This window comes from Orcinus orca, chromosome 20 (assembly GCF_937001465.1).
Source record: "Orcinus orca chromosome 20, mOrcOrc1.1, whole genome shotgun sequence".
Classification (NCBI taxonomy): Eukaryota; Metazoa; Chordata; class Mammalia; order Artiodactyla; family Delphinidae; genus Orcinus; species Orcinus orca.
Genome location: NC_064578.1, coordinates 44322501 through 44349134, shown reverse-complemented (window position 1 = coordinate 44349134; position 26634 = coordinate 44322501). Strand labels below are relative to the sequence as shown.

Here is a 26634-nt window from a genome sequence, read left to right as displayed (position 1 = left end):
GGATTCACAAAGAGCAAGAGAACAGCCATCTTGAATGACCTGATCATTCTGACAGCTGTCAGAATGGCTATTATCAAAAAGCTGACAAACAATAAGTGTTGGCAAGAATGTCGAGAAAAGGGAACCCTGTGGGTGGGAATGTAAATTGGTGCAACCATTCTGGAAAACCATATGGAGATTCCTGAAAAAGTTAAAAATAGAACTACCATATGATCCATCAATTCCACTCCTTGTTATGTATCTGAAGAAAATGAAAACACTGATTTGAAAAGATACATGCACCCCAATGTTCATTGCAGCATTATTTACAATAGCCAAGACATAGAAGCAACCTAAATACCCCTCAACAGATGAATGGATAAAGAAGATGTGGTATTTATTATAATGGAATATTACTCCGCCATTAAAAAGAATGAAATGATGCCATTTGCGGCAACATGGATGGACCTAGAGGGTATTATGTTAAGTGAAATAAGTCTGACAGAGAAAGACAAATACTCTATGACTTCACTTATATGTGGAGCCTAAAAAACAAAACAGATGAACAAGCATAACAAAACAGAAACAGATTGATAGATACAGAGATGAAACAAGCCAGAGGGGAGGGGTTGGGGGAAGTAGAGAAATAGGTGAGGGAGATTAAGAGGCACAAACTTCCAGTTGCACAGTAAGTGAGTCATGGATATGAAATGTACCTTGTAGGAAATACAGTCAATAACTATGTAATATCTTTGTATAGTGACATATCATAACTAGACTTATTGTGGTAATAATTTTGAAATATATAGAAATATCAGGGCTTCCCTGCTGGTGCAGTGGTTGAGAGTCAGCCTGCCGATGCAGGGGACACGGGTTCGTGCCCTGGTCCGGGAAGATCCCACATGCCGCGGAGCGGCTGGGCCCATGAGCCATGGCCGCTGAGCCTGCGCATCCGGAGCCTGTGCTCCGCAGTGGGAGAGGCCACAACAGTGAGAGGCCCGCGTCCGCAAAAAAAAAAAAAAAAAAAAAAGTCTTTTTAAAAAAGAGAATGGAAATGTAATAGGACCAATTAAACAGATGTTACCTATATAAAATAAACAATAACATGTTTCTCTCCATCCCTTGGTATAGTAGAGTATTTTTACTCTTCTTTCCTTTTCCAATAATACTTCTGAACTACCTGCACCCTTTAAGACATCGTGTTATTCTTGTATATTGGTAAAATAGAATATAGGTAAACATGAAATTCACTTTGACATGCAGCTCTGCTCTTACTAAGCCCACATTACAAAGATTCTCGTCGTCAGCCTAATGTGATGACATCAAGTTAAATACAAAGCATTTGAGCATTCGTGGGATATACGTATAGAATTTTACTTACAGGCAGCATGTCCTTAGACTTGTAAGTAATCTCTAGGCCCGTAGAATGTCCTGCCTGATAGGAGTGTCTTTGTTTGCTTGGGGGCCCAAGCCACCAGTCTAACAATGTGATTTATGATAGAGGTTTTGGGACACACCATATCAGTTCTGACCACTGGAAGAACTGGAGACTTGAAACTTCGATGCTCATACTTGAAAGGTGTGAGCTTGAACCTTCTGAAGGAGTTGAAGGCTAAAGATCAGCCTAACCTCATGGACAGAATGTGAGCACCAACAAAAAATCTGGAGACCACAGACTTGGGCAAGCTTTCTTGTGCATATTGTCACAACTCATGGCCAAGAGGAGATAATAACATCCTTGTGTTCAAGGAGAAGATGACCAGAAGCTCCACATTTGGATCCCTCCCACACTTTGTCCTAGGCATCCATCTCTCCCTTTAGCTGATTCTAATTTGTATCTTTTCACTGTAATAAAACTAATCATAACTGCACTACATTCCTGAGTTGGGTCAGTTGTTGTAGTAAACTACTCAACCTAAGAATGGTTGTAGGAACCCCTGAATTTGTCAAGAAATCTGCATAATTCATCACATCAGAAAATTAAAGGAGAAAAAACAGGTTCACACCAACAGATGATAAAATAGCTCCCAACAAAATCTAACAGGCATTAAGTAGAACAGGGACTGAATGAAACTACTTACATATAACAGACTATTTACTCTAAGTCAATAAGCATTATACTAAATGTTTAAATAGATATGTGATTTCCATTAAATTGGAAAAATGAGGGAAGTTATTCCCACTAGTATTCAACTTTATTCTGAAAACTCCAGCTACTGCAATAAGAAACAGAAATAAAATAAATAATAAAAAATATTGAGGGAACTTATTTCTATTTGCAGATACATGGCAGAAAACATAAAATATAAAAAAGAAAAAAGAATACAATTATTTGGTATGGCTTAAAATGAAAACTGTATGCAAAACAATAAACACCATAACACAGTGAAAACACAAGCCACCTTGAGAGAAAATAAGTCCAACATTTATAAATGTGTAATACCTGGAATTATCAATACCTGGATTATTTTAAAAATCCTAAAAAAATCAGTGAGATAACCCAGAAAGAAAGAGAGAAAATGCATGAATAAAAAAAGTACTAAGGGGGTTTCCCTGGTGGCGCAGTGGTTGAGAGTCTGCCTGCCAATGCAGGGGACACGGGTTCGTGCCCGGTCCGGGAAGATCCCACATGCTGCGGAGCGGCTGGGCCCCTGGGCCATGGCCACTGAGCCTGCGCGTTTGGAGCCTGTGCTCCGCAAAGGGAGAGGCCACAACAGTGAGAGGTCCGCGTACCGCAAAAAAAAAAAAAAAAAAAAAAAAAAGCACTAAGGGAAACATAATTGGCCAATAAACACATATGAAAAAATGTGCTCAATTCACTTGCAATCAGGGAAGTACAGACACTCATATTCAATAACTGAAGGGATTCAGTAGTGGTGCAATGATGGAGCAATAATCTAGCAATATGTGAAACACAGTATACACAGCACTTCTAGATATGCACCTTTGAGTCTCAACTCTTCAAAGAAATAAGAAAACGGCTTTCAGCGACTGTGAAGCTGGGGAGGTCCCGGCTGGGAGAAGGACATCGGATCTCATTGTCCTCCCAGCCTTTCGACTCTCCCCCAAAGCCCCTCAATAAACTGGCTTGATTCCAAAAACTAAAAATAAGAAAAAAAACCCCGCACAAAATGGTATTCAATATAGCATTTTTATTACAATGAAAAATCATTTTGTCCTAATCACTGTTTAATAGAATATTTAAGCATGTTTAATACATACATTATCAAGCACCAGGCTGGAATCTTTTCCATTCTATAGAAAATCACTAGCCTTCCATTCAAGCAGGAAGCTGCTTTCAGAGTATAATGTGAGCTGCAAAAGAAAAGTGCCCTTCCTCACCCCTTCCCAACACAATCACTCACCATGTCTGAAATGACATCCTTGAAGACATTCATTGTGGTTATGGTAGCATCTACCAAAGTGGTTCACATTCTAAAGGTGTTAAAAGGTATTTGGAGTGAGAAGTGCACAATGAAGTAAATTTGAGATACACTATGTTAAATGAAAATTTCTTTAATACATCTTTCGACAAGCTGATAATGTGTACTCGGATTTCCCCCAGAAGTAGATACTTTATCCTTTGTTTCATTTACAGTTTTTCCCCAGATATATTTTTTAAAATATCATCAAGGACTAGTATTCTCTGAAGCAAACTTGTGGAGAATGTTGGTTAAACACTGGTCTTCTGGAGCTACTTTGTACTTGGGAAAGGCAAAACACTGGCCTATTAGTGAAGACTGATTTTGTAAGAAATTCTAAATATAACTATTTAGAATTATGAAGAATAGAATTTTCATAAGTGAAGTTGGTCTAGATTTTGCTCTTTATCTTCATCTAGTTTTGTATCAGATTATTTCACCTGTGTAAAATTAATTAGTAAAATCTTGTTAAGGATTATCTATTCTTAAGGTTTTTACCTACACAACTATCAGATTTTTTCCTTAAACAGGAACTTCGTACACACACACATTTATTTGTTGGTCTGTGGGTTCTAGAGCACAGTCAATTGTGATAACATACTTATAGAGAAGAAAATGTAATCCACCTGTATTTTTACATATATTGGAATACATATAGTACATACAGTGTTACCTTATAATTAAAAGGAAAATTTATTGATAATCTGTAATCACTTTTATCATAATGCTGAATGTTTATATTTCATTTTCTTTTCCTTGATTAGACCTGCCAAGATACAGTCATTAACATTGGAAGTCTACTAGTGTCTAATCTCTTAATTTCTACTTTCAATTGTACTTTGCTTCTCTTGTGTTGGTTTGACTTTGTTCTGTTTCTTGTTTCTTGACATAAATGCTTATTCATTCCTTTAATACATTTATCTACATGACAGGCCCAGCACTGATTGCTGCAGGTAAGTGAAGAAGATGAAGACTGGGCCCACAAACGAAGTTTCCTTAATGCATTCGGGGGCACACATTTCTCACTGAATAGAACTTTGGTTACATCTGACAAATTTAGATATGCAGGCATCTCATTAACAATCATTTCTTAAGTAGTGTATAATTTCAGCTTTGATTTTAAATATTACTTCAAATACATAAAAAGGTAAAAATGTTAAAACAATGAACCCTCCATAAACAGCTACTCTACTTCAGTAATTATCAACATTTTGCTAATCTACTTTCTAGCTCTTTGCCAATTTGCTTTCTTTTTCTTTTGCTGGAGTTATTTTAATGCAAATCTGGGTATCTTATTTCATATATATGTATCTCTAACACATAGGATGTTCTATCTTTTAATAACCACATTGACATTATCATCCCTAACAAACAAATCTAATATTTCTAAAAATCATTTAATACTCAGTGCATGTCCAGATTTCCCCCAGTCTCCAAAATGTTGTTTTACATTTTGTTCAATCTGGGTCCAAATAATACCCACATATTGAATTTAGTTGATATGCCTCATCTTTTTTAATCTGTTAACAGTGCCCTTCTTTTCTTTTTCATGCCACTCATTAGTTGAAGAAATCAGGTCATTTGTTTTGTAGAATTTTACACATTCTGGATCTGCTTGGCTGCTTCCTTGCGGTGCCATTTACTTTTTCATCTATTCCCCAAATTCTTGGCTTTAAAATTTTTGATTTAAAGGTTTGATTCCTTCAGTTCATTATTCTGGCAATAAGACTTCATAGGTAGTGGTATGTACTTCCTAATTGCATTGTATCAGGAGGTGCCTATTGTCTGATAGTCCCACCTTTATAGACGTTAAAATTGAATAAAGGGCTCAGAGGTGGTCAGCTTGATAAATCCAATGTAACGTTCTCACTATAAACTTTTTCCCAAATAGTTTTAATATCCACTGAAGATCATTTTCTGGACCCATTATTCCATTAGGAACTAGAAAATTTTTCTAATCCTATCAATTTTTCTGTATTTACTGGTGAGATTTCTTAAATTAAAAAAAAATTAATTTGATGAGTTTTGGGTGACTCTGAAACTTGATTCACATGGGAAAAGCAAAATAAATACTTATTTTTCCATTTATTTATTGGTTTTCAGAATAATGAGTTGGTACCCAAGCATTTCCCATAGCAGCCATAACTGAGCAAATTATCAAACTGCTATTGGGATCATGTGAAAAGACCCAACTCCCACTGGCTGAAGATGGGGCAATTTGAGCATCAAAAAGTATATTGACTGTAATGGAATGTTTTCTTTCTTTTATACAAGAGTATCATACACACACACACACACACACACACACACACACAATTAAATTTCCAAGTGGTTAGTTCCTTTATGCCACCTTTTTGATAATTTCTAATTAATTGAATGGTGGTCAGAGATGAGAGATTATAAAACATTTACTCTTTGGAATTTATTATGGGAAAATAATTTCGTATTTCTCTTTGATTCTTCCAATAGTTATACTCTTAACAACCTCATATTCGTAAAATTCATAAGGTTTCTTTTCAGCATGAAATTTTGGATGCAGCTCAAGTGATGAAGAACTTCTCACATTCAGTATAACCTCCTAGATTTTATCCAGAATAAATTATCTTAAGTTTAGTAAGTGCTGAGCAGTGACAGGAGGCATTTCTACATTTATTACTTCTATAGGATATTCCTCTCATATGAATTCACTAATACTAATGATGTTAATAACAACTATAGGTAATATTTACAGAAAACATGCTATGTGGCTGCTATTTTTCCAAGTATTAACTACTCACTCCTCACAACAATTCTATTACATGATGTAGCAGGCTGACTCTGAATTGGCCCCAGTGGTCCCTTCCTCCTGGCATTCATACTCTTGTGTAAGCCTGTTCCCTTGAGTGTAGGGTGGCCTAGTTCCTTGCTTCTAACCAAAAGAAGATAGAAAAGGTGATGAAATAATGTCATTTCAATGATTAGATTACACAAGACGATAGCTTCTTTGATGCTAGCAGCCTCTTGCTTCCTTGGCTTGCACACTCTGATGAAGTAAGCAGCCACCTTGAAGAGGCCCATGTAGCAAGGAATTGAAGTCAGCATTTAGCCAACAGCCAGCTAGAAACTGAGGACCTCAGCGCAACAGCCCTCAGTGAATTAATTCAGTCAACAACCACATGAGGTTGGAAGTGCATCCCTTCCCCAGTTGAGCCTTCCAATGAGACTCAGCCATGATTGAAATCTTGATTTTAGCCTTGTGAGAGGCCCTGAAGCAGAGAACCCAACTAAGTTATGCCTAGATTCCTGACCCACAGAAACTGAGATAATGTGTATTATTTTAAGCTACTAAGTTTGTGGTAATTTATTACACAGCAATAAATAACTAATATACATAGGTACTACTATCACCATTTTACAAGTGAGCAAAATGAGGCACAGAAATTTAAGTACCTTATCTAATAACACACTGGTAATAAAGGGGTGAAATGGTGATAATGATAGATAACGCTAAAGGTTTTCCTGCATTCATTATATTATTTCCTCATATAAATTTGCTGAAGATATACAATGTCTGAATGGTGGTGGAAGGTTTTAAAGCAACAATTTTTTCTGAAATATAAACTTCTTAATGCTTAGTTATGAGCATGAAACAAATTTTCTCAAAAATGAATTTTCTGATGTTCTGTAACATGTACATTTGAAAGCCTTCTTGTATTAAATTCCATTATGAATTTTCTGATGCTGAGTAAGGTGTGAATGTTGTCTAAAGGCCTTCTTACATTCCTTACATTTGTAGGGTTTCTCACCAGTATGAATTCTCTGGTGTTGAGTAAGAAAAGAATAAAGTCTAAAAGCTTTACCACATTCCTTACATTCATAAGGTTTCTCTCCAGTATGAATACTCTGATGTTGAGTAAGTTGTGAGAGCAATCTAAAAGGCTTTCTACATTCCTTACATTCATAAGGTTTCTCACCAGTATGAATACTCTGATGTTGAGTAAGTTGTGAGAGTAGTCTAAAGGCCTTCCCACATTCTTCACATTCATAAGGTCTCTCACCAATATGAATGCTCTGATGGGAAATAAGTTGTGAGTAACTACTAAAGGTCTTCCAACATTCCATACATTCATAGGGTTTCTCACGAGTATGAATTCTCTGATGGCGAACAAGTTGTTGCCTTAATCTAAAAGTCTTCCCACACTCTTTACATTCATAGGGTTTCTCACCAGTATGAATACTCTGATGGACAGTAAGCTGTTGGCATATTCTAAAAGCCTTTCCACATTCCTTACATTCATAGGGCTTCTCCCCAAAATGAATTTTCTGATGTATTCTAAGGTCTGGACCACATACGAAGGCCTTCCCACATTCCTTACATTCATAGAGCTTCTCAGAAGTATGAAGTCTCTGATGTCGAGTAAGGTGTGTACACTGCCTAAAAGTCTTCCCACATGCCTTACATTCATAGGGCTTCTCACCAGTGTGAATTCTCTGATGTCGAGCAAGCTGCTGATGTACTCTAAAGGCCTTCCCACATTCCTTACATTCATAGGGCTTTTCACCAGTATGAAGTCTCTGATGTTGAGTAAGTTCTTGGAGGACTGTAAAGGCCTTCCCACATTCCTTACATTCATAGGGTTTCTCACCAGTATGAAGTTTGTGATGTCTAATAAGGTGTGCACGCTGTCTAAAGGCCTGCCCACATTCTTTACATTTGTAAGGTTTTTCACCAGTATGAATTCTCAGGTGTTGACTAAGTGTTGAGCGACGAATAAAGGTCTTCCTACATTCCTTACATTCATATAACTTTTCTCCATTATGAATTCTCTGATACTCAGCAAGAAGATTATGCCTTTTGTAAGTGGACATTTTTTCAGAAGCAATTTTCACTTGCCCAAAATATCGCTCTTGTGGTTCCTTTTGCCCCTCAATCTTGCTTTTGCATTCCCAATCATTTCTAAAAAAGGAGTCTTGAAGGCCATAGCTTTTAATTCTTTCCATTATCTCCCACTGGAATGAATATATTTCATAAATGTCCTTTTCTGGAGATAAAGTGTTGGTCCTGTATCTGGACTCCAAATCTGAAAGAAAACAAGAAAGCAAACACACGCTGTTTTCCGGTTCCAGAAGAAAGAAAACTATACAGAAATAAAAAGCACCTAAAATAATGCCTATTACTGAAACTGAGCAGGACTCTGTGGGGCTCCTGGGCACGGAAGCCTTTCTGTGTTCCCCATTTCTTTGTTTGCAGGGAACAGACTCCAGCCTCCATGACCTTCCCTGAGTCCCAAAGGGCAAATTTGAACAGTTGCTCATCAGGGAAGGGAGGGGATGCAGAAACAAGGAAGGAGTAGTCAAGAAACAACAGTACAGCCTTGGGGTGTCCTGGTTCTACCTCAAGGGATACACATAACAGTATCTTTGAGTTCTTCTGCAGAACTAAAACCCGCACCAAACAGAAGATGTTCCAGAGAGAAAGTCACAGTTTGATAACCTCGAGACGCTCATCAGGAGACCACCTGAGGCCAGATTAAAGGAATACAGGCCCTGCACACAACCTGATCCTTATCAGCAACCCCGTCCTTGAACCACTGCTATAAAACTCACCAAATCCTCCTGGGTTGGGACACACAGTTCTTGAGGCACTAGGCTGCTGTGTCCCCGTTTGCCTGGCAAAGCAATAAAGCTATTCTTTTCTACTTCACCCAAACCTCTGTCTCCAAGATTCGATATGGCACTGGTGCACAAAGGCTGAATTTTCAGCATCATTACCAGTGAATGGATTAGACATCTCTAGAAGATAGGCATTCTTGCTACAATAACACATATGTGTACCTAAAAAAACCTATCTTCTGTAAAATTACACACCAAAAATTAGAGTTTATGGGGAAAACAGGGCTGGAGAAGAACACTCAAATCTATGCAACTTTATTGGCAGAGCACTAACAAATATAATAATTGATATCTCAAGAGATAACCTGAAAGGCAGCTCAACACAGCTGAAGGCTGCATCATGGATATTAAAATGCACACAAAAAATTGAAAACACTGGATTTCAGGTGCTGAGACATTGTACATGAAAATAAAGCCCTGAGCCAGTGAGGCTACCATTAAGATGGAAATAGGATGAAGTGAAACCTGTTATCAGCTAGGAGACATGCAAGGTTGATGGTATCCATGTCTGGGGAGGGAGCCTGAATGTAGGCATTTATTATTAATTTTCTTAATATGGAGGTGTAAGGGCTCTTAACAATAAAGTATCAAATTAAAGGCTTTTGCCTTTCCTGCTGAATGTTATAAATCTATTTCTACCATTCTGGCACTATTCAACCAGGAAAATTACCTGTGAAACAACTAAGTTCCACATTATACTGATATCATTCCCTACTTCATATCATTACTAAGCTAATTTGTATTACGGATTATTAACTGTATTATGGAACAGACTATATTCTCATACATTTCAAAACAAGGCAAAGGAAACAGAGAATAAAGAAAGTTCAGGAATGGAGGTGAGGTTGGTGATTAGGCAAACAAGGTAAATCAGTGGAGGCCTGATTTAAGTGTGTGTAAGAATCACCTAAAGGTCTGTTCAAACTATACAGAGATGTTTGACTGAAACAAGATCTACAGGACTAGTTCCTGCACATGTTTTTGTTTTGTTCTTTTTTATATCTGACAATAAATGACCCTGTTGCTGATCAATGTTTGAGTCTCTCTACTTAAACGTTTTCAATGATTTCTCTTTACAATTAGAATAAAACAGAAATACCTGAGCATGAATAATAAGGCTTCTGCTTATCAACTCCTCTCCCATTTACTTTCTCTGTTCATGCCATAAAGGCCTCTTTTCAGCTCACAAAATGCACTGTTTAATGTTTAATGCAACTGTTGCCATTAAATAGGGCTCTTGACAGGTTGCTCCTTCTTTGAGAAATCCTCTGATTTTGTGTGCTTGACTTCTCTTCATCCTCAGATCTCAAATCAAAAATCACTTCTTCAGAAAAGATATTCCTGCTGATCCTATTTAAGTCTAAGCACTTTATGCTCTATCCCAGAAACATGTTGCTCATCTCTATAACATTGCAATAACATATTTATTAATTTTCTCACTTGTTATTCCATTAGTCTCTTACCCCTAAGTTTTCCCAGTGGCAGAAACGATTCTAAGTTCACTTACTATTGAATAAGCAACCCCAAATTCACAATAGATGTTACTCATTTAATTCCCACAATTATGTAATCACTAACAAATATATACATCCGTCTCTAACCTTTTTTTTTATTTATTTTATTTCTGGCTGTGTTGGGTCTTTGTTGCTGTGCGCAGGCTTTATCTAGTTGCAGTGAGCAGGGGCTACTCTTCATTGCAGTGCGCGGGCTTCTCATTGAGGTGGCTTCTCTTGTTGTGGAGCACGGGCTCTAGGTGCTCAGGCTTCAGTAGTTGTGTCATGCAGGCTTCAGGAGTTGTGGCATGCAGGCATCAGTAGTTGTGGCACGTGGGCTCAGTAGTTGTGGCTTGTGGGCTCTAGAGTGCAGGCTCAGTAGTTGTGGTGCACGGGTCTAGCTGCTCCGCAGCATGTGAGATCTTCCCAGACCAGGGCTCAAACTGGTGTCCCCTGCACTAGCAGGTGGATTTGTGACCACTGCACCACCAGGGAGGCCCTGCCTCTAATCTTTTATACTGTACTACAATGACTTGCTTATCTCCACCAGAGTTCATACAATTACTACATCAGTGCTACATTTACTCAAACACTTGTTCCTCCATATCTTCCCTAGGTGCTCCTCTCCAATCCTACATAGCCGCAGAAACTTTCGTACTTCCCAGAGAATGATCTCAAATATTTTTCAATCATGCTAATATTGACAGGCTTATGAAATCCTGAGCAAAAAGGCATGTGTAGATATTGAGTACAGAAGAATGGCTGTCAACTATGGAATGGGATTTGGTATCACCTGAGTACAAGAGAGTACAAATAAAGGCTATGTTAGATGTGGGCTTGAAGACAGTGACCCAGATGGGGGACTTGAGTGAAGAATATCTAAATGCAAATGAAGTAAGAAAAGAGATGGGAGAAGATGGGATAGGAGAGATAGGAAAGTATTTTTCTGTGACTACCGTATAAATGTATAAAACTGTTGAAATGACTCAAATCATTGCTTGATCACTGTGAAACAAAATGAGAAATAAAATCTTAAAACCAAGAGACATCTTCACTTCAAAAATTTAAAACTATTTACTAAATTTAAAAAAATTGACGAATTTCTAGAATACTGAAAACACCACATTATCAAGAATCTATGAAATACAGCTACAGATCTTAGAAGAAAATTCATCAATACATTTAAATAGAGCAATAGAAATGAAAGAAAAAAATATATGAGTATCCCACTCAAAACTTAAGAAAAGAACAACAAAGTATACTGAGGAACCCAGGAGAAAATAAATTAAAATAAATGCAGAATTCCATTAATTAGATAACAGTAAAATAATGAAATTAATATGCAAGTGAAAAACCCAGGTTGTTTGAAAAAATTAAATGAAATATATTAACCAACTGCTAAGATAATAAGAAAAAACAGGAGGGACTTCCCTGGTGGCACAGCAGTTAAGAATCTGCCTGCCAATGCAGGGGACACAGGTTCAATCCCTGATCCAGGAAGATCCCTCATGCCATGGAGCGACTAAGCCCGTGCACCAAAACTACTGAGCCTGGGCTCTGGAGCCCATAAGTCACAACTACTGAGCCTGCGTTCCTAGAGTTCGTGCTCTGCAACAAGAGAAGCCACCGCAATGAGAAGCACATGCACCGCAACGAAGAGCAGCCCCCGCTCGCCACAACTAGAGAAAGCCCGTGCACAGCTACAAAGACCCAACACAGCCAAAAATAATAAATTAAAAAAATATATTTTTTTTAAGGAAAAAAAGGAAAGCATTCAAACAAAATAAAAAACAGCAACTAGGTATCAGAGCATATCTTGCAAGCAGAAACACTGACTACCTTTTTTCTGGACTATCATTTTGAGAATGTTTGTATAACAAATACCCTTGGAAGGCAGAGATACTCTCTCTCTCTAAATCAACCTACAGGTTTGCTAACTGTTCAATATAATAAAGGTAGTATCTCCCTCAAAGCAAAGGTCATGCATGTGTATTACCCATTATGAAAGATTTGGGTTCTCTAAACTCCGGGTCCTCTCCCATAATGCAGCTCACTGAATGCTCACGTATCTACCTGGACCATCCGCATCACCCCCATGGAACTTGTGCGCAGAGAGGAACAAGGCAAATATGTTGATGTTCATGCTGCTTGTTGTGCTTTGAGCAATAAAATCCTCTGCCTTTGGATTAGGAGTCTTGTGTCTTCTGCCAGCATCCATGACACTGCTGTAGGCTACTTGTTAGCTTGCAAGTAGGGTAAAATTTCAGACCCTTTACACTTCTTGACACTAACAAATTATTAATAAAACAGAATATTTTGAAAATCGTAAGGAACTACTGTGGCAATAAAGGGTAATTTTCTAAGAAAATATAGAGAAAGTAGTCAAAGACCTTCTCCAAAAACTATCTTGAAGATTATCAAAACTTTAGAAAGCATGTAGCACAATATTTAAAGTAGCCCAGCACATTAAAAATAAGAAAATAATTCCAAGTTATTTTTTTTCCAAGTTATTTTTTAAAGTTTATTTTATTTTTGGCTGCGTTTGGTCTTCGTTGTTGCACGTGGGCTTTCTCTAGCTGCAGCGAGCAGGGGCTACTCTTGGTTGCAGTGTGCAGGCTTCTCATTGCTCTTGTTGCAGAGCATGGGCTCTAGGCACTTAGGCTTCAGTAGTTGTGGCGCACAGGCTTAGTAGTTGTGGCGCATGGGCTTAGTTGCTCCATGGCATGAGGGATCTTCCTGGACCAGGGATCGAACCCATGTCCCCTGCACAGGCAAGCGGATTCTTAACCACTGCGCCACCAGGGAAGCCCCCCAAATTATTTTTAAGTGAGTTTAAAAATGAAATCTAAACCTAGTAAAGGAAAGCTATATGCCAATATCACTTATAAAATTTCATGCCAAAACTCATAGCACACTAAAAGAAAATATATCATAACTAACCGAGGCTTACCCTGAGAATGGAAGGACAGTTCAACATTAGTAAATCTTCTAAAAAATTTATAATATTAATTATTCTTTTTTAAAATTTATTTTTATTTTATTTTATTTTTTTGGCCACACAGCATGTGGAATCTTAGTTACCTGACCAGGGACTGAACCCATGCCCCCTGCATTGGAAGCACGGAGTCTTCACCACTGGACTGCCAAGGAAATCCCTATAATATTAATTATTCTAAGGATTAAAATTATACACTTATTTCTAAAGACACTGGAAAGCCATCTGACATTAACTCAGCACTCATTATTTATTAAAAAAAGCACTCAAAATAATAGGAATATACAGTTACTTCCTTAACATGATAAAAAGTGTATTTCTTAGCCCAAAAGCTAGATTTAACTTAGTGAAGAAACACTTGGGAGCATGAGGAGACTTAGGAACTGTTCTAAAAATTGATTGTAGTGGTAGTTACATAACTATATATGTTTATTAAAATGCCTAAAACTGGATACTAAAAAGAGTGAATTTTAATGTATGTAAATTATATATTCATCAATAAACTGAATTTTTTAAAGTATAAAAATGTAAACACAAAAAACATGTAGATTCCCACTAACTTATAAAAATAATGCAATCCTCAGGGAGTATGTGGAAAATTTCTGTACCTTCCATTCAATTTTGCTGTGAATGGAGACTATGAATGAAGTCTATTTAAAAAAAAAATGAATGTAAAGTGTCTTGTCCCTCTAACTCACCTATATTCTACTTCTTTTTATTTGTTCTGAAATATTTAATTATGAACTCTAAAAGTCATTTTTCTTTTTGCCCAAACTCTGTTCCAAAAATTAATTTGTAATGGCTTACTTTAGTCACCAGATTATCACCTAGAATGGAAAAAGCCTGTAGGTCAGAGATATAAGTGGCCTAATGCAATGCAATAATGCTACACTGATTCGAATTAAGGATCAACACTACACTTTAAATCCATTTGTGTAAATGGCTTTTAAGTATATGTTTTATTATTTTTAAAAATTTTTTAATTAATTTATTTTTGCCTGCATTGGGTCTTCATTGCTGTGAGCGGGCTTTCTCTAGTTGCAGTAAGTGGGGGGTACTCTTTGTTGTGCTGCGCAGACTCCTCATTATGGTGGCTTCTCTTGTTGTGGACCATGGGCTCTAGGCATGTTGGCTTCAGAAGTTGTGGCATGTGGGCTCAGTAGTTGTGGCACACGGTCTTAGTTGCTCCGTGGCATGTGGGATCTTCCCGGACCAGGGCTCGAACCCGTGTCCCCTGCATTGGCAGATGAATTCTAAACCACTGAGCCATCAGGGAAGCCCTTAAGTATATGTTTTAAAAGGATTAGCAAAATATTTTTGTTTGGGGTTTTCTACACAAATATATAGCTACTACTGAAAAACTGGGGTAACTGACACCCTAAATCCAGGTAAACCTCCACGAGATTACACTACACAGTCCCTATTTCTTAGGGTGACACAAGCAGACCCCAAAACATGGGAAGTCTGGAGGATGTCTCAGCAGGGCAACCAAAGAGATCAGGATATGACTCCACCTGAGCTGCAAAATTCTGAGACCTCCTGGATGAAGTGCTGCTCCTGCTTTGGAGAAAGCAGCTTTCAGAGAAATCAGCACCATGTGGTTCCTTCCTGAGAGATCCCAAAAGCATAAGAGGGGTGGCCATAAGGTGGCTTGCAGTTTTAACTGATACTCTGTGATTCTGAATCCCAGTGGAAAATTCTACTCAACAAGCGGAAGAAGAAAATAATTTCTCTTCTAGAACTAGAAAGTTAGTCTTTTAACAGAAATAATATGACAGTCAAATGATTTATTTCTTTCTTATAATGCTCCTTAGAAAAGCAATCTTGCTGTAAGATCCAACAGATGCATTTTATGCAAACAGAGAGGTAGAATAAAATTAACACAATCCAAATTAAAAATACCAATGAATTTATTTTTTCCTAGAATTAGACATGTTAATTCAAGAATCTATATGGAGAAATAACCAATAATTTTTTAAAAACTGGAAAAGAAGACTAATAAGAAGGGAATACTCCAAAGGTTAGTAGAGGCACACTAAAAAGCTCCAGTAATCATACAGGGACTTCCCTGGTGGTCCAGTGGTAAACAATCCACCTTCCAATGCAGGGGACGCAGGTTTGATCCCTGGTCAGAGAACTAAGATCTCACATGCCACGGGACAACTAAGCCTGTGCACGACAACTACTGAGCTCGTGCGCCTCAAATAGAGAGGCTGTGTGTCACTAACTACAGAGCCCACGTGCCCTGGAGCCTGCACACCACAACTAGAGAGAAGCCCAAGTGACGCAACAAAGAGCCTGCGAGCCACAACAAAAAGATCCCACATGCCTTAACGAAGATCCTGTGTGCCTGCAACTAACACCTGAAGCAATCAAAATAAATTACAATACATACTTTAAAAAAAATAAAAAATAACAAAAATAATATTGACATTGATGACAAAAAACTGCATTAAAATATTAAAAAATTTTCAGGTTAAACATATTGTTGAGAAGCAAGAAGAACTATAATCCTGCAGCCTGTGGAACAAAAACCACATTCACAGAAAGATAGACAAAATGAAAAGGCAGAGGGCTATGTACCAGATGAAGGAACAAGATAAAACATCAGAAAAACAACTAAATGAAGTGGAGATAGGCAACCTTCCAGCAAAAGAATTCAGAATAATGATAGTGAAGATGATGCAGGACCTTGGAAAAAGAATGGAGGCAAAGATCGAGAAGATACAAGAAATGTTTAACAAAGATTTAGAAGAATTAAAGAACAAACAAACAGAGATGAACAATACAATAATTGAAATGAAAGATATACTAGAAGGAATCAATAGCAGAACAACTGAAGCAGAAGAACGGATAAGTGAGCTGGAAGACAGAATGGAAGAATTCACTGCTGTGGAACAGAATAAAGAGAAAAGAATGAAAAGAAATGAAGACAGCCTAAGAGACCTCGAGGACACCATTAAATGCAACAACATTCGCATTATAGGGGTCCCAGAAGGAGAAGAGAGAGAGAAAGGACCCAAGAAAATATTTGAAGAGATTATAGTCAAAAACTTCCCTAACATGGGAAAGGAAATGGCCACCCAATTCCGGGAAGTGCAGAGAGTCCCATACAGGATAAACCCAAGGAGAAATACGCCGAGACACATAGTAATCAAATTGGCAAAAATTAAAGACAAAGAAAACTTACTGAAAGCAGCAAGGGAAAAATGACAAATAACATACAAGGGAACTCCCATAAGGTTAACAGCTGATTTCTCAGCAGAAACTCTACAAGCCAGAAGGGAGTGGCATGATACACTTAAAGTGATGAAACCTACAACCAAGATTACTCTACCCAGCAATGATCTCATTCAGATTCGGTGGAGAAAACAAAAGTTTTACAGACAAGCAAAAGCTAAGAGAATTCAGCACCACCAAACCAGCTCTACAACAAATGCTAAAGGAACTTCTCTAAGTGGGAAACACAAGAGAAGAAAAGGACCTACAAAAACAAACCCAAAACAATTAAGAAAATGGTCATAGGTACATATCGATAATTACCTTAAACGTGAATGGATTAAATGCTACAACCAAAAGACACAGGCTTGCTGAATGGATACAAATGCAAGACCCATATATATGCTGTATACAAGAGACCCACTTCAGACCTACGGACACATAGAGACTGAAAGTGAGGGGATGGAAAAAGATATTCCATGCAAATGGAAATCAAAAGAAAGCTAGCAATACTCGTAACAGAGAAAATAGACTTTAAAATAAAGAATGTTACAAGAGACAAGGAAGGACACTACGTAATGATCAAGGGATCAATCCAATAAGAAGATATAACAATTATTAATATATATGCATCCAACATAGGAGCACCTCAATACATAAGGCAACTGCTAACAGCTATAAAAGAGGAAATCGACAGTAACACAATAAGAGTGGGGGACTTTAACACCTCACTTACACCAATGGGCAGATCATCCAAAATGAAAATAAATAAGGAAACAGAAGCTTTAAATGACACAATAGACCAGATAGATTTAATTGATATTTATAAGACATTCCATCGAAAAACAGCAGATTACACTTTCTTCTAAAGTGTGCACGGAACATTCTCCAGGATAGATCACGTCATGGGTCACAAATCAAGCCTCAGTAAATTTAAGAAAATTGAAATCATATCAAGCATCTTTTCTAACCACAACGCTATGCGATTAGAAATCTATTACAGGGAAAAAAACGTAAAAAACACAAACACATGGAGGCTAAACAATACGTTACTAAATAACCAGGAGATCACTGAAGAAATCAAAGAGGAAATCAAAAAATACCTAGAGACAAATGACAATGAAAACACGATCCAAAACCTATGGGATGCGGCAAAAGCAGTTCTAAGAGGGAAGATTATAGCTATACAAGCCTACCTCAAGAAACAAGAAAAATCTCAAATAAACAATCTAACCTTACACCTAAAGGAACTAGAGAAAGAAGAACAAAACAACCCAAAGTTAGCAGAAGGAAAGAAATCATAAAGATCAGACCAGAAATAAATGAAATAGAAACAAAGAAAACAGTAGCAAGGATCAATAAAACTAACAGCTGGTTTTTTGAGAAGATAAACAAAATTGATAAACCATTAGCCAGACTCATCAAGAAAAAGAGGAAGAGGACTCAAATCAGTAAAATTAGAAATGAAAAAGGAGAAGTTAAACAGACACCACAGAAATACAAAGCATCCTAAGAGACTACTACAAGCAACTCTATGCCAATAAAATGGACAACCTGGAAGAAATGGACAAATTCTTAGAAAGGTATAACCTTCCAAGACTGAACCAGGAATAAATAGAAAAAATATGAACAGACCAATCACAAGTAATGAAATTGAAACTGTGATTAAAAATCTTCTAACAAACAAAAGTCCAGGACCAGATGGCTTCACAGATGAATTCTATCAAACATTTAGAAAAGAGCTAACACCCATCCTTCTCAAACTCTTCCAAAAATTGCAGTGGAAGGAACACTCCCAAACTCATTCTATGAGGCCACCACCACCCTGATACCAAAACCAGACAAAGATACTACAAGAAAAGAAAGTTACAGACCAATATCACTGATGGATATAGACATAAAAATCCTCAACAAAATACTAGCAAACAGAATCCAACAACACATTAAAAGGATCATACACCATGATCAAGTGGGATTTATCCCAGGGATGCAAGAATTCTTCAGTATATGCAAATCAATCAATGTGATACACCATATTAACAAATTGAAGAACGAAAACCATATGATCATCTCAACAGATGCAGAAAATGCTTTTGACAAAATTCAACACCCATTTATGATAAAAACTCTCCAGAAAGTGAGTATAGAGGGAACCTACCTCAACATAATAAAGGCCATATATGACAAACCCACAGCAAACATCATTCTCCATGGGGAAAAACTGAAAGCATTTCCTCTAAGAGCAGGAACAAGACAAAGATGTCCACTCTCACCATTACTATTCAACATAGTTTTGGAAGTCCTACCCATGGCAATCAGAGAAGAAAAAGAAATAAAAGGAATACAAATTGGAAAAGAAGTAGTAAAACTCTCACTCTTTGCAGATGACATGATACTATACATAGAGAATCCTAAAGATGCTACCAGAAAACTACTAGAGCTAATCAATGAATCTGGTAAAGTTGCAGGATACAAAATTAATGCACAGTAATCTCTTGCATTCCTATACACTAATGATGAAAAATCTGAAAGAGAAATGAAGGAAACAGTCCCATTTACCACCGCAACAAAAAGAATAAACTGCCTAGGAATAAACCTACTGAGGGAGACAAAAGACCTGCATGCAGAAAACTATAAGACACTGATGAAAGAAATTAAAGATGATACCAACAGATGGAGAGATATACCATGTTCTTGGATTGGAAGAATCAACATTGTGAAAATGACTGTACTACCCAAAGCAATCTACAGATTCAAAGCAATCCCTAACAAATTATCAATGGCATTTTTGCGGAACTAGAACAAAAAATCTTTAAATTTGCATGGAGACACAAAAGACCCCGAAGAGCCAAAGCAGTCTTGAGGGAAAAAAACGGAGCTGGAGGAATCAGACTCCCTGACTTCAGACTATACTACAAAGCTAGAGTAATCAAAACAATATGGTACTAGCACAAAAACAGAAATACAGATCAATGGAACATGATAGAAAGCACAGAGATAAACCCACTCACCTATGGTCAACTAATCTATGACAAAGTCGGCAAGGATATACAAAGGAGACAAGGATATACAATGGAGAAAAGACAGTCTCTTCAATAAGTGGTGCTGATAAAACTGGACAGGTACATTTAAAAGAATGAAATTAGAACACTCCCTAACACCATACACAAAAATAAACTCAAAATGGATTACAGACCTAAATCTAAGATCGAACAGTATAAAACTCTTAGAGGAAAACACAGGAAGAACACTCTTTGACATAAATCACAACAAGATTTTTTTTGATCCACCTCTTAGAGTAATGGAAATAAATACAAAAATAAACAAATGGGACCTAATGAAACTTCAAAGCTTTTGCACAGCAAAGGAAACAATAAACAAGATGAAAAGACAACCCTCAAAATTGGAGAAGATATTTGCAAATGAATCAATGGACAAAGGATTAATCTCCAAAATACATAAACAGCTCATGCAGCTCAACAATAAAAAAACAAACAACCCAATCCAAAACTCGGCAGAAGACCTAAATAGACATTTCTCCAAAGAAGATATACAGATGGCCAAGAGACACATGAAAAGCTGCTCAACATCACTATTATTAGAGAAATGCAAATCAAAACTACAATGAGGTATCACCTCACACCAGTTGGAATGGACATCATCAGAAAACCTACAAACAAGAAATGCTGGAGAGGGTGTGGAGAAAAGGGAACCCTCTTGCACTGTTGGTGGGAATGTAAATTGATACAGCCACTATGGAGAACAGTATGGAGGTTCTTTTAAAAACTAAAAATAGAATTACCATATGATCCAGCAATCCCACTACTGAGCATATACCCAGAGAAAACCATAATTCAAAAAGACATGTGCACCCCAATGTTCATTGCAGCACTATTTACAATAGCCAGGTCATGGAAGCAACCTAAATGCTCATCAACAGACAAATGGATAAAAAAGATGTGGTACATATATACAATGGAATATTACTCAGCCATAAAAAGAAAGGAAACTGGGTCATCTATTGAGACGTGGATGGATCTAGAGACTGTCATAGAGTGAAGTAAGTCAGAAAGAGAAAACCAAATATAATATATTAACGCATGTATGTGGAACCTAGAAAAATGGTACAGATGAACTGGTTTGAAGGGCAGAAATTGAGACACAAATGTAGAGAACAAATGTATGGACACCAAGGGGGGAAGTGGCGGGGTGTGGTGGTGGTGGTGTGATGAATTGGGAGATTGGGATTGACATGTATACACTGATGTGTATAAAATGGATGACTAATAAGAACCTACTGTATAAAAAAAATAAAATAAAATTCAATAATTCAAAATAAAATGATAAAGAAACATTGTTGATAACAATATTATGTACTTGAATGAAGTAAAGTAGAAGATATGTAAATTTCATTAGGACCCATCAGCCTTTCTTGAGGAATTCAGTAAAGAATAAATTAAGAAAAGAAAGAGAGATCTGGAAAGAAGGAAAATCAAAACTATGTCATAACAATTGGTATGAGTATTGAAACTTTTTAACTCTATGACTAATTTTAACAAAGTGTGTTAATAATGTGAGGATTAGGGTTACAGAACATAATTTACATGTTATTTACTCTAAAATATAGAAATACTATAAAAAGAGGTGGGAAAGGAGACTTCTGTTTCTGACTATGACAGAGAAGCTAGTTTTAGACTAACCCACCCAAGACAACTGAAATGGTTAATTAAAATAATTGTTTGATGATACTAATGAACAACCAAAGCAGCCAGGACTGGACAGCCAACGTCCTGGAGAGAAAGCAAACATGTTGAATTCAGACAACACTCTGCATGGAATTTCCCCTGAGGTATTTGCTGACCCTCAAACTGAGCATCAATCAAGGCCATGAAGTTAAGCAGAAAGTAACTTCTAAAAGGCTAAAAGTCCAAGCAGAGATTTTGGCAGTCTCCAAGTGCTAGGGAGACAGAAATTGGAGTCCAGATCCCTCTAAAGAGGAAGTTTCCTAATAATCATCCCAGACTTTCAGCTGAGACCCCAGAAGAGCTACCATCAGGCAGTAAACAGACTATTCTTAAATGGATGAAGTTGATCAGCCCATGCTCTGTATGCCTACCAGAGGCAAATTAAATCATCTCTGAAGAAAGACAACATATTGTTCAGAAACTTTCAGAGCCTCTAAAAATTTTCAAACACAATGTCCAGAATTTGACCATAAATAATCAGGTATAAAAGACTGGAGAAAAATGACTAAAAAACCAAGAGGTTAAGCAGACAACAGAAACAGACCCAAGCTATTACAAAACTGTGATTAATATTCCAAAACAACAGGGGCTTCCCTGGTGGCACAGTGGCTAAGACTCCGCACTCCCAATGCAGGGGGCCTGGGTTCAATCCCCAGCCAGGGAACTAGATCCCACATGCATGCCACAACTAAGAGTTCACATGCCAAACTGAGGAGCCTGTGTGCCACAACTAATGAGCTGGTGAGCCACAACTAAGGAGCCCACATGCCACAACTAAGGAGCTGGGGAGCCGCAAGTAAGGAGCCCTAGAGCCACAACTAAGGAGCCCTGGAGCTGCAACTAAGGAGCCCGCCTGCCGCAACTAAGGAGCCCACATGCTGCAACTAAGGAGCCCACGAGCCACAACTAAGGAGCCCACCTGCCACAACCAAGGCCCCACACAACCAAATAAATAATATTTTTCAAAAATTCCAAGAAAACAGCTAGAAGATGGAGAATTTAACCAGAGGTAGAATTCATTAAAAATATCCAAATAGAATTTTTATAACTTAAAATTACAATAAGTAAAATTAAAAATTTAACAGATAGCTTTATGGGAATTCCCTGGCAGTCCAGTGGTTAGGACTCCATGCTTTCACTGCCAAGGGTGCAGGTTCAATCCCTGGTTAGGGAACTAAGATCCTGCAAGCTGCACAGAGCAGCCAAAAAAAAAAAATTTTTTTTTAAAAATCCCTTTGCCTGACAACAGAGCCTAAAGATTAAAAAAAAAAAATTTTAACAGATAGCTTTAACAGGGCTTCCCTGGTGGCACAGTGGTTGAGAGCCTGCCTGCTGATGCAGGGGACACGGGTTTGTGCCCCGGTCTGGGAAGATCCCACATGCTGCGGAGCGGCTGGGCCCGTGAGCCATGGCCGCTGAGCCTGCGCGTCCGGAGCCTGTGCTCTGCAATGGGAGAGGCCACAACAGTGAGAGGCCCGCATACCGCAAAAAAAAAAAAAAGAAAAATACTTGATTAATCCAAAAATAGGCAGGAGATGGAAAAAAGGAAGAAAGGACATGTTGAATAAACAGAAAAAACTAGGAAGACAGTAGATTTAAGCCCAAATATATAAGAAAATTACTTAAATGTAGATGGATAAAATATACCAATTAAAAGACAAAGATGCTCCTTATCTACATAGGGGGGAGGAGGCTGTGTGAGGAGTCCAATCTGGGTAAAGAGGACATCCACTTGTGGGGGCAGCCTTGTATAGGTTGTTCGGGAGTTCCAGTGAGAAGAGGAGAGGATCCAGACAGAGAAGCAGCCCAGTATCTTCTGGACAAACCCACCATGAACCTAATATCTGTCATTCCACCAGTACCATTCAAATCAAAAACATTATCAGGGACTTCCCTGGTGGCACAGTGGTTAAGAATCCACCTGCCAATGCAGGGGACACGGGTTCGAGCCCTGGTCTGGGAAGATCCCACATGCCACGGAGCAACTAAGCCCATGGGTCACAACTACTGAGCCTGCGCTCTAAAGCCTACGAGCCACTTCTACTGAGCCCTCGTGCCACAACTACTGAAGCCCCCGTGCCTGGAGCCCATGCTTCACAACAGGAGAGGCCACTGCAATGAGAAGCCTGTGCACCGCAACAAGGAGTAGCCCCCACTCGCTGCAACTAGAGAAAGCCCACATGCAACAACAAAGACCCAACGCAGCCATAAATATAAATTAATTAATTAATTAAAAACCACTACCATATTCCACTGGGACAAATGAAATAGCCTCCTAATTGGTCTTCCTACTATCCATTTTGCCCCCATTCGATCTATTCTCCATAGAGTGATAATTATAAAATAAACCAGCTCATGTCATTCCCCTGCTCAGAAACCTCCAATGCCTTTCTATCACACTTCAAAATCACATGCCAGGAGTTCCCTGGTGGCCTAGGGGTTAGGATTTCAGGCTTTCACTGCTGTGGCCCGGGTTCAATCCCTGGTTGGGGAACTGAGATCTGGCAAGCGGTGCAACAGGGCAAAAAATAAAAATAAAGTCACATGCCTTCCCCTATGACATACAAACGTTTACAAGATTTAGCCCTTGCCTAACTTACTGACTTCATCTTGTCACTCTACTTTTCACTTACCTTTTGAGTAATCATCCTGGTCTTCTTGCTGTTCCTCAAACATCAAAGCCTTTTTTCCTCCGACCCAAGACCTCTGCATTTACTGTTCCATTAGGACTGCTCTTGCTTCTTGCTTTAGATATTCATATGGTTTGAGCTCTTTTTTCATGTTTCCACTCGAATATCACCTTCTCAAAAAGCCCCAACCACCCTAAAACAAACCTGTTTACACCTGCCAATTTCTATCCCTCTTCTTCTCACTTTTCTTAATAACACTTGTCAGTATATAATATTGTTTATTCATTTACTTGTTTACTTAATGTCCTTTCTCCTATTAAAATGTAAACAGCAAGACTGCTGGGAACTACCACTCTTGCTCACAATGGTCCTACTGGTGTCTAGGACAGTGCTTGGTTCAGACTGGGCACACAATTATTTGCCGAATAAATGAACCAACATATTTTTAGGCAAGCAAATACATATATATTAGTCAGACTGGAAAGAAACTTGATCCCATATAGATATTGCTATGGACCAAATTGTGTCCCTCCAAAATTATACATTTAAGCCATGACACCCAATGTGACTGTATTTGGAGAAAGTGCTTTTAGGAGGCAATTAAGGTTAAATGAAGTAATAAGGATGGAGTCCTAATTCACAGGACTGGTGGGTAGAATAGGATAGGACTGGTGGTCTTACAGGAGGAAGAGAGAGATTGTGCTCTCTCTCTTCACCATGTGAGGACAGTGTGAGAACAGGGCCATCTGCAAGCCAGGAAGAGAGCCCTCATCAGGCACAAAATGTTAATCTCAGACTTCTAGCGACCAGAATTAGGAGGAAATACATTTCTGTTGTCTAAGTCACTCAGTCCATGGTATTTTTTTATGGCAGCCTGAGCTGCCTAATACAGATTTAGATATAGATGAATTGTAGTCATTGATCAAGAAAAAAGAGTAGCTCCTCTCTTTGTCAAATCTTTTACCTATCACTCCCAACAGGACATTTTTATTTACTTTTTATTTTGAAATAACTGTAGATTCACAGGAGGTTGCAAAGAAATGTACAGGAAAGTCTCATGCAGGCTTCACCCAGCCCCTTTCAATGTTAACATCTTACAAACTATAGTACAATATTCAAACCAAGAAATTACCCTTGGTATAATCCATAGGGCTTACTTAGATTTCACCAGTTATACATGCCATCGCGTATGTGTATGTATATAGTTCCATGCAATTTTATCACATGTATAGCCTTACATAACCACTACCACAATGAACATACTCAACTATATCATAACCACAAGACTCCCTTGTGTTATTCCTTTATAGCCCAACCATCTCCTCCCCTCCCTATGTTCCTAACCCCTGGCAACCACTAATCCATTTCCCATCTCTATAATTTTATTATTTCATAAATATTAGACAATTAGAGTCATACAGTATATAACCTTCTGTGATTGGTTTTTCTCACTCAGCATAATTTCCTTGAGGTTCATCCAAGTCGTTGTGTGTATTAATAATGTATTCCTTTTTGTTGGTGAGTATTATTCCATGGTATGGATGTACCTTTTACCCATTTTTTAATTGGGTTGTTCATCATTATACTGTTGAGTTGTAGTGTAGAGGCTGGATACTGGTCCTTTGTTTTACTACTATTTTCTCTCAGTCTGTGACTCACCTATTCATTTTTTTATTAGTATATTTTGATGAGACAAAGTTTTTAATTTAGATAAATTGTGACATCAATTTTTAATTTTTATGGTTATTGCTTTCTCCTAAGAAACCTTTGCCTACTACCAAGTCATTCCCCTATGTTTTCCTCTAAAAGCTTTATATTTCTTATATATAAAATGTATACTTAGTTCTTAAATTTTCATTTTATTTTTTATACTTAGCTTTTATATTTGGCTTTTAAGATTTTTTAATGTTTAGTTTTTATATTTATGTTTAAAATACATCTCAAATTAATTTTGGAATGAGACAGAGTTCAAGATTTTTTTCCAGCTATTCCAGCATCAGTTGTTGAAGTCTTTCCTTTCTCCACTAGAATGCTTTGATGCCTTTGTCAATAAGTAAATGACCCTTTAAGCGCATGTGAGGTCTACATCTAGGGTCTCTGTTCTGTTTGTTGATCCTTAGCCAACACCATAATGTCTTGATTATTAGAGTTTTATAATATATCTTGAAGTATCTTGAAGTCATGTAGTCTAAGTTCTATAATATGCTCTTCCTTTTTCAAGATTGTTTTAGACATGCTAAGTCCACTGCTTTTCCATATAAATTCTAGAATCAGCTTGTTAATGTCTACAAAAAAAAAAAAAAGTTCCTAGGATTATGACTGGAATTGTGTTGAATCTATACAATAGACATTTTTACAATACCGAGTCCCCATCCCAAAAATGGTATCTTTCTATTCATTAGGTCTTCTTTTATTTCTCTTAGCAATGTTCCATCATTTTTATTATAGAGGTTTTACACATTTTGTCAAATTTATTCCTTAGTATTTTGTTTTTTTGAC

General features: G+C 37.7%; 1 protein-coding gene across 24 annotated transcripts in view; it reads right to left on the bottom strand.

Annotated features, from left to right (window-relative positions):
- Nucleotides 1-3116: 3116 nt before the first annotated feature.
- The window catches only part of ZFP14 (ZFP14 zinc finger protein), a 35694-nt gene continuing 12176 nt past the window's right edge, over nucleotides 3117-26634 (bottom strand). For 18 of the 24 annotated variants that reach the window (XM_049702980.1, XM_049702983.1, XM_049702989.1 and 15 more), the window contains one exon: nucleotides 3117-8461. In XM_049702980.1, coding sequence (XP_049558937.1) covers nucleotides 7095-8461 — 1367 coding nt within the window. In that variant the 3' untranslated portion in view covers nucleotides 3117-7094. Of the gene's footprint in view, nucleotides 8462-10654; nucleotides 13310-24138; nucleotides 24251-24442; nucleotides 26421-26634 lie in introns of those variants that run through there. The other 6 variants (XR_007474118.1, XR_007474117.1, XR_007474119.1 and 3 more) reach the window with 3 other exon arrangements.